The sequence below is a fragment of the Colius striatus genome, chromosome 11, assembly GCF_028858725.1.
Source record: "Colius striatus isolate bColStr4 chromosome 11, bColStr4.1.hap1, whole genome shotgun sequence".
Lineage (NCBI taxonomy): Eukaryota > Metazoa > Chordata > Aves > Coliiformes > Coliidae > Colius > Colius striatus.
This window is the reverse complement of record NC_084769.1, coordinates 21836156-21845559: the sequence shown is the minus strand read 5'-3', so window position 1 is coordinate 21845559 and position 9404 is coordinate 21836156. Positions and strand designations below refer to the sequence as shown.

General features: G+C 39.1%; 1 protein-coding gene across 1 annotated transcript; it reads right to left on the bottom strand.

Moving 5' to 3' along the window:
* Nucleotides 1-360: 360 nt before the first annotated feature.
* Nucleotides 361-8368, bottom strand: G6PC2 (glucose-6-phosphatase catalytic subunit 2). The gene is made up of 5 exons (XM_010201668.2): nt 8151-8368; nt 7738-7847; nt 4523-4634; nt 2548-2663; nt 361-1384 (listed from the first exon to the last, which is right to left on the bottom strand). The coding sequence occupies exons 1-5, from the start codon at nt 8366-8368 to the stop codon at nt 873-875; spliced, it is 1068 nt and encodes a 355-aa protein (XP_010199970.1). The 3' UTR covers nt 361-872.
* Between the last annotated feature and the right edge of the window lie 1036 nt (nt 8369-9404).

The window sequence follows — 9404 nt, the reverse complement described above, 5'->3', positions numbered from 1 at the left end:
GATTGCAACTGTATTTTCATGATTTACACAACTACTAACATTGATTCATGTTTGTGACTCTTGATTTAGACTAATTTGTCTTTATTGAACAACATTCCTGAGGTGATACGCTGAAATTGTTTCATTGCCAACTTTCTTCAGTTGTTGCTCTTTGTAGATGTACAGAACCCAAAGATTTGTTGCACCTTAGTTACATATTTTCAATATCAAAGGTGTATTCTGCATCATTCATGATGTTAACACTTGCAAAAAGTACAAATAACAAAAAGACACACAGCAATGAAAAAATATATTCTACAGAGTCTAATTGAAATAAGCATTTATTTTTTTATCATCTGGCTTAATCAGAAGCTGTTTTGCTCAGGAAGCCCAAGAAGTTATTTCTAAAGCCTTGCTTATAGTTATGCTGGCCTTTATCACAGTGCCTGGGTACAGCTGTATGGTTGAAGGTGGTGTGATACTGTCACACCTTTAGCAGTTTAACACACAATACCTAGATATATAAAAATTAAATATTGAGTATCACTATGTACAATTGAGGCTTGAAACACCATCTAGTTGGAGACGGGCAGAACTAAAAGACCAAGTAACTAAATAAAACTTGTTGATTATACTTTAAAACTTGACTGTGACCAGGATTATTGGGACATTTCCAACCATATTACAGTGTGGCTGCAATACTTCTAGGAAAAGAATCAGGAATTAGTATTTCTGAGCTGATTTTGGACATACTGGTTACTTACCAAGAGCACATCACAGATGCAGTGGCATTCCCCTTGGTTAAAATGGGTTTGCATAACTGCCTTTGCAGAGGGCTCTCGAGCAGTTCGTGTCCATCCATCCCCACATTGCTAACTCTTTGCAGACTTTATCTACTTAAGTTTCTTTTCAGTTGTCCTCATTAACGAATGGACACAGTACGGAACCAAGGCAACTACAGTCAGAGGCATAGCTGCACTCTTACAAAAAGAGAGAATGTAGAACAAATACTCAGTATGAGTAGGTATCTTCAGGAAATTATACAGCTGCAGTGTAGCTAACGAGGCAGCTATACACAACACACGGAAACTTATCTTACAGCTATTTTTACCTTTGCAGCTCACGATGAACATTTCAGAATTAATTCCGAGACCTAAGCCAAAAAGTGCACCTAAATTCCTCACCAGTCCAGCAAATGGAGTCGTGTCAATGTTTATCCAGTCTGGATTTGCACACCACTTCTTGGCCTTGGGGACAGACCATAGCAAGTCAATATCAAGAAGCTTGAGAACTAGGTAAAAGCCAAAGGCAAACATGAAAAGAAACAAGTTTGTCTTGATGTACATTCTCAAGCTTGCAGTCTGGATGGCAGGGGTATGCTCGAATGCTTCTGCCACGAGAATGCCTGCAGATTAGAAACTCGGTGTTACAGGGACCAACATGTTCATACTCTAAAGAAGCACTTTTTACAGTGCCCCTGTACAACCTGACTTTTGAAAGAAAGAAAAATATATCTATGTGGTTTATATATATATATATACACACACACACACACGAGACATATAATTTACCACTTCCGTAGTACATTACAAAATTTTTCTCCCACTCAAAACTGATAATTTGGGAAAAAAAAGAAATTACATATCAAGCACTACATGTTTTTGATATGAGGCATACCTTAGGCCTGACTGCATCTCCTGAGTGACAACCTATCAAATAGCAGATGTGAACTAGAACATGCCTTTTCCAAGAGTCCCGCACTCAAAGAATTCAATACCAGTTCCCACAGAGGCGTCAAGAAAAAGATACAGAATACACTTATCTTCTTTCTTACTTATTTTATACTGGTTGTGAGAAGGGAGAGCTGGACTGCAAGCTGTTAGCCAGTGGTGCCCGGGCTGCTATGCATCTGTGAAAAAGACTGGGAGCAGGCAGCCCCCACTCAGTGCTCTGGTCACCCTCCTTTAAATAGATGCTAGAGAGATTGTTCATAGTTTGAACTCCCTAAACACCAATTTGAAACATGTTTAAGTAACTCTGAAAAATGCCCTTTAGCTTCTTAAATCAACCTAGGGAGCTTGCACTGCTAATTTGTCTTTTTCTCTTTTCCCTCAGGTCTCTGGTCCCATGCCTGCCCACAGTGCTCACATGCTGGTTTGCACCAGACACCATTTTAAGGGAACCAAATTGCTTCCCCTGAGCGGCAAGGCCAGGGCAATACAGGAGCAACTTCCTCTGATCACTTCCCCACAGGCATCACAGATAAAGATCAGGTTGCAGCCAGTACAAACCACATAGCCTACTCTGTGGCAGTGTGGACATACTACAGGCAGCATCATCTGGCACATGGCCAAGGGCTCACTGCCTGTGAATTACAAAGATGGCAGACACATAGTACTTCATATATTTTACCTTTAGACTATCATAAAATCCTTGATCTTTCAGAAAATAGAGAGCACCACTACAGTTGCAAGCTGAGTGGCACTACCAAAAATCTCTTTTCTCATACTTTTTTTTTTCAGATTTTGCATATATGTTGAAAGAAAAGAAAAAAAATAGCAGCATTACCAGCAAATACTCCCAGAATAACTTGATGAGGGAAATGTGTTGCTATGAATACTCTTGAGATGCACACACTGATCTGGATAATCCAAAAAATACTCCAGAGGAATGACCATGTCAGTCTAAGAGGGAAAAGGAAGATGCTTGAGAATTAAGACATTTCACCTAGTAACTTCATAGAATCATAGAAATACAGAATCATAGAAGTATTTCAGTTGGAAAAGACCTTCAAGTCCAACACTAACCTCATACTGCCAAGCCCATGCTAAACCATGTCCCTCAGCACCTCAGCTATGTGTCTTTTAAATATTTCTAGAGATGGTGACTCTACCACCTCCCTGGGCAGCCTGTTCCAATGCTTAACAACCCTCTTAGTGAAAAAGTTCTTCTTAATCTCCAATCTAAACCTTCCCTGGTGCAACTTGAGCCCATTTCCTCGTGTCCTATCACTTGTTACTTGGGAGATGAGATTGACCCCCATCTCACTACAACCTCCTGTCAGGTAGCTGCAGAGAGTGATCATATCTCCCCTCAGTCTACTCTTCTGCAGGCTAAACATCTCCAGCTCCCTCAGCTGCTCCTCATAAGACTTGTTCTCCAGATCCTTCACCAGCTTCATTGCCCATCTCTGGACATGCTCTAGTACCTCAATGTCCTTCTTGTAGTGAAGGGCCCAGAACTGGACACAGTATTCGAGGTGCGGCCTCACCAGCGCTGAGTACAAGGGGACAATCACTCCCCTGGTCCAGCTGGCCACACTATTTCTGATACAAGCCAGGATGCCGTTGGCCTTCTTGGCCACCTGGGCACACTGCTGGCTCATGTTCAGCTGGCTGTTGATTAACACTTCCAGGTCGCTTTCTGCAGGTCAGCTTTCCAGCCACTCTGCCCCAAACCTGTAGCGTTATGTGGGGCTGTTTTTGCCCAAGTGCAGGACCCAGCACTTTGCCTTGTTTCACTTCATGCAATTGGCCTTGGCTCATTGATCCAGCCTGTCCTGATCCCCTGTAGAGCCTTCCTGCCCTCAACACTCCTGCCCAGTTTTGTATCATCAGCAAAGTTACTGAGGGTGCACTTGATCCCCTCATCCAGATCATTGATAAAGATGTTAAATAGAACAGACCCTGACACTGAGCCCTGGGGAGCACACTGGTGACCTGCCAACAACTGGGCCCAGACATCCAGCGAGTTTTCCACCCAAAAAGGAAAACTTTTATAATTAGGCCCCTTTGCATCAGGTTTTTATTTTTACTAAGTAGAGAAGTTTAGAACTGAATGATTAATAACCGGAAGCCAGTACTAAAACATTAGTAAGGGTGGCTGCTCTTACAGCCACATGTAGGGCTGCAGGAACAGACACTAGTAGTTTCAGGTCCAAGACATGACCTGAAGTTCCCCAGTAGTTTCAGGTCCAAGACATGATGTGGCTTTAGTGATTAATCTATGGCAACTTAAATTAGCACTAGTACTTTGAACATATTTCTCATCCTGATATCATACTTTAATGCAAAAAACCACAATTACTTGGTGACAAAATTCACATAGTATAGGAACAACGTTGTCAGGCCTGGAAAGAAGAGCCAAAGCAATAAGACTTCCCCACAGAGCTAAGTACCATGTTACGCTGAAGGGCTGCTATCAAAGCAGCAAATTTGTGTACCAAAGAAAAGATCCAACACATAAAGACAATTAACAGAATTCAATATTTCCAGTGCCGAAGATGTGAAATGACCTTCAACAGGAGCTGATTCACAGAGATTGTATGCAATGACTATGAGTTAATAAATACCAACCTACACAAAGGGATACATTTTCTTAATATTCTTTTTCTTCAGCTGAAGTAGATCATAATAAAAGTGTGGGTTTTTTTACAAACTGGACAAAACAGACTATGACTTTTTGGTTAAAATATATCCATTAAAAATATAGCATATATATAAAGAAGTACTTGTATGTGTTAGAATAATGAGACCTCACTGACCTGTGAAGGGTAACTGCTGATTTATCTTTCCATCTGACTGTGTAGCTAAGTGCTGCTGTGACCATTACATACCAGATGCAGGAAGATCCCATGGCATGCCCAGATGGGCTTCCTAGTGAAAATGAAAAGGAAATATTCAAGCTTAAAAATGATGACTGTAATATTTATCATAAAGAAACTGTCTACTGGCAGTTATTCAGACACCTAATCATTCAGGAAAGAAATGGTCAACAAAGGATGAAATAGTGTCAAGTATTTGTCAGAAGTTAATTTTCTTGATATGAATTTTTCAGAAGACTCATCCTTAAAGAATTCAGAATAGTCTCAAATTGAGTAGGTAACAGCTTAACCATCTTAAATTGGTGTGAGCTGGTATCTTGACTGGAAAGCATAATATTTTTCCATTACCTAGGTTTAGATTGTGATTTTTAAAATAGAGCATCTAGGGTTCTCTCAGGGCTGTATCATACAATGTAGAAGTTACGTACGAGGATCAGATGAGATGGGTTTTGAATGGGACACCTCATAACTAAGGGGAGCACTAGAGATTTAGCTCCTTGTAACATTCTAAAACAAAGTACCAGTGTAACTTCAGGTGGAACTTCCAAATTGCCTTTTATCTCCTTCTCCAGTTACCATGGTGTTAGCAATTGTGAGTGTGATCTGTCTCTCATTAGTAATATTACAGTCCATGCTTTAGTTTTGTCATAAATTTAGAAATATATCTGAAGTATTATGAAAGAACTGTGTCTTTATTATTTACTTTGGTTTATTTTCTTAATTTTACAGGTTTGTACAATGTCCACTAGCTTGGAAACAGATTATCAGTGGAACTGGCACATGAAATATTGCTCTAATATATTGAACCAACTGCTGTACCCACAGTAATCTGTTAACAGGGAACACACTCTCATATAGAGCATATAGAGATCAATAGAGATAGTGATTTCTTTTTCTATATTTCTAGAAGTCACTACAGATGGTGATTTCTTTTTAGCCCAGGTAAAATAATATACATGCAATTTGTTTTAATTTAACAAATACAATTTTATTTTTACTGGAAACAATATAAAGCCACAAAGAAGTTCCTGCAACCACAAAAATCATCCAAAAGGCAAAGTATGCTGGCATGATGCAAGGGAAATGATTCCTAAAATCACCCTGACACTTCTTTTCCCCTGTTCACCAGGTTTATAACCAACACATTTAAATAGGGAAGGAGAGAATATGACATAATTGGAATCTGTCTATACCACTTTTTTTTCTGTGGGGACAAAAGAGAAGTAAAAGGGACAGGGTTATCTTACTGGTATAAGAAAATATTTTGGTTGAAGAATGTGTTATGAACCATCACTATATAGTATCTTGCAAAGCAAAAGAATACTTCAGTGATGCAGCAAAGCAGGAATGTCTAGGGAGGACAATGATTTCTGTCTCCATGCATATTTATTGGTATTCTGCTTGGCAGTATCTTTAGTGGTCATGCTACCAACTCTTTTGTTGATTTCATAACAGATGTACACTTTAAACTTCACAACAGAACAAATGTCACTGCTAAGGAAACAATAATGTTGTATATCAGTATTAGGAAAACTTCTCTTTCTTGTTTCATAGTTCACCTACCTACTAGAAACAGCACAAACTCCACCTTAAGTTTTATGTTCTTAAAACTTTACAAATACCAGAGAAAATATGGTTGCAGGGTTTTAGTTCAGTTCATTCCAGAAGTACAAATCAAATTCAGGTGCTAGATTGCTTGCCAAGTAGTCATATAAATAAATTCCCTCATCTTTCACTTTTGCTGGGCTTCAGAGTTTGCAGTTCAGGCAATCCTAGCAATATTTGGATATGTCCTCATCACAGCTGTGGCTTCTTCTCTAATCTTTTAATATAAATTAAATATTTTAAAAGTATGCAAAGAACCTTATAAGCTCACACAGTTACTGTGTGCCCCTCAGTTGCACTGACTGCAACAGGTGTGACAGATATTGTCAATGATCAAGGGCAAATTTGGAAATGGAAAAACTGTGGTCATTAGAAGTACAAATAAGGAACTGGTATGACAGCAGTATCCAATGAACAGAACTTGTCACTTCAGGAAGAACGGCCTTCAGTGACTCAAAATGAAACACTCTGACAGGCTCTTTAGGGTGTGGAATTACATGGTGCTGAGTGGGCTCAGCTCTCAAGTCTTTTGAAAAGAGGATCTTAATACGTTGGGTTAGGTCCCAAATGGATTAACTTGAAATAGACTGCAGATCACATATAAAATAGGCATTACTAAACCCTGCCTGATACAAGGGCTTAAGTTTCTTAGTTAAAAATTACAATGGGATATAATGCAGGATAATGTTAACAAATACAGCTCTGCAAACCACTTAGAGTGGTGGCATTGAAGAGGCACAAAGCACACTCATTTTCACAGCCAATATTTTCATGTACAGTGAATTCAATAAATTCAGTCAGTTAGCTCAAAGCAAGTTTATCTCTTTTCACATGTTGGGGGTGCATAAGCTCATTTAACTTCAGCTGTATTGCCTTTGAGTTCCACAGAGAAGACAATGAGATATAAAAAAGTGAAAATACATTGGAAAGGCATTTTTTTAGACATTTTTTCCAAAACATTTCTAGACATAAACCCACCCTCCACTCTGACCCCCATTCAGCACCAGTGTTGGGTTCTGAGCAGAAGGGTTCCATTTTCCACTTGTGATACATTATGTAATTGTTGATCCTACTGTTATTTACACTGAACCACCCACTGGTTTTGTGGTTTGAGTAATAGTGCACAAGCCCGCAAACTCAACAGCCTCCTGCTTTGCTTTGAAACAGTCTTAACATGGAATTTCTCTCCCTAAGCTGTCATTGGCACTGCAACTGTTCCTAAAGTGACCTCACAAAGCAAGTGTATCACTCTTTTGGAACCTATGACACAAGTTTTGTGAAAATTCCTTTCCAACATACAGGTTTGTTTTAGTAGAAGTTATTTTTAAAGAAAAGTACTCTCCGTTGTGCTTTTTAAAGGCAACAAAATAAACATTCTTGTCATACAGCAATCAAATACTTATCACATTGTATTTCTTCCTTTCTCTCTTCCCATGTTTTGGTGCTATTTTAAACATGATCTCTGGGATTTGTACATCATGTAAGATCTTCATAAGTCACATCTCTCCACAAAATCTGCTGACTCTATTAAATGTACTAACATTTCTTACCTGGTCCAGTTTCGCATGTTATAGGAAACTGCTCAAGACACGGGCTTGACTGATTGGGATAAATCATTGTTTCTTGCACCCACCAGTATGGGCGATGGCCAAACAAAATCCTGACAAAACAAATAAAATAAAATGAAGCAGAAATGTAATAAAAAGGTTTTTATGTAAGAAGGTCTCAGCAAAGCATGATAAATCTTACAAGGAATATAAAGAGCTCAACAATAGTTCTATAGGTTCTTCCTGTTTTATCAAAATATCATTTCAAATATATCTTAAATATCTTCAATGTGAAGTCCTGTTTTATGATTACAGGGGAAAACCTACTAGTACGTTACTCACAGTTTTCTAAGCTTGAGGCACATATAGTAACTGCAGTTAAAAATACCAAACTTCAAATAAATCCAACTTCTTACCATTTAAATATGAGGTTGAACCAATCACCAATGACTGCCACCCATATCATTTTAGTACCAACCACTTGATTGAGCTGAAACCAGAGAGGAAAATAAATAGAGAAGATATTCCGGGGATCTCCAACATGTGACATAAAATTAAGGAAATCCTGGTAAGCCCTGTAGTCCCTCTGCAAATGCTGAATGATAAGCACGCCATTGCTATGAAGGAGATCCATCTTAATGGATGATACTGTACTTGAAATATTGTAAAGTTCCTTTAATCTTAAGTTTCTAGTGATGGAGAATGAGAACCATGGCAGGGAGCTATTAAAAAGTGAGAGAAGGTGATTGACGTTGCCTTTATATTGTATCGGTGTGGTCTACCCAGCCATTCCTGTAACACGTGGCTTCAAGTCTTCAGGACAGCACATGTTTCTGTTAGCACTGGAAAGCTTTTCTGTTTGCAAATTTTAATTGGAGGAAACTAAGTGAAGTACCTGCTGAGCAGCAGCAAATTGTGAGGAAAGTTTTGTGGAAACACAAGGTGTGACTTATGCAATCCTTTGTATGAACAGTTGGAACATGTTTGCTTGAATTTTTTCACAGGTCATTTCTCTGCAGGATGGACATTAGCAATGTGTATACTTCATTAAGTGTTGCCTGTATAAAGGAGAGAAAGAATACACAGATAATTGGCCTTTGCAGAACTGTCATTAAAGCTGTACATTTCACTTTGAAATAGAATTTGGCTACCATGCTGTATCTAATACTTTGCACAACACATTTTCGGTCAAGGAAAATACAACCAGCATCCATACGTCAACAGTGCTTTTGAGCTCCAGATTCATTTTTAAAGCAGTAATACACTCAAAGCACTGAAAAACAATTGTTTGCTTCATACAAAAGGTCATGTTAATCCAGGACACAATGCAGATGAAGCTTAGTCTTTGAGTCCTCACCCTCAGGATGGTCATTCTGGCCTATGGCTTATGTAATGCAAGTCCTGCAGCTCTCTGCCAGAAGGAGCTGCAGTTTTACTGACTGCAGCCCCCATCTTGCTGCCCAGCCTTGCAGACAGCAGATCTGCTTCCCAGACCAGAGTAGGGTGAGGAACAGGAGGCAAGTCTTCCCTGAAGTACTCCCAAGTGAAGCACTTGGGTTCTCCAGGGCCAGCAGCCAAGAGGAACCTGAGATTCTGCCAGATATCAGGATTTTAAAAGTTTGCAGCAAATAGTGTATTAGCACATCAGATTTATCAACCTTAGTAATAAC

Coding starts and splice junctions, on each gene's coding strand:
- G6PC2 (XM_010201668.2), bottom strand. CDS start 8,368: ATGGATCTCCTTCATAGCAATGGCGTGCTTATCATTCAGCATTTGCAG. Junction 7,848..8,150: donor TTCAACCTCATATTTAAATG/GTAAGAAGTTGG, acceptor TTGTTTTGTCAG/GATTTTGTTTGGCCATCGCC. Junction 1,385..2,547: donor TATTCTGGGAGTATTTGCTG/GTAATGCTGCTA, acceptor TCTAATCTGCAG/GCATTCTCGTGGCAGAAGCA.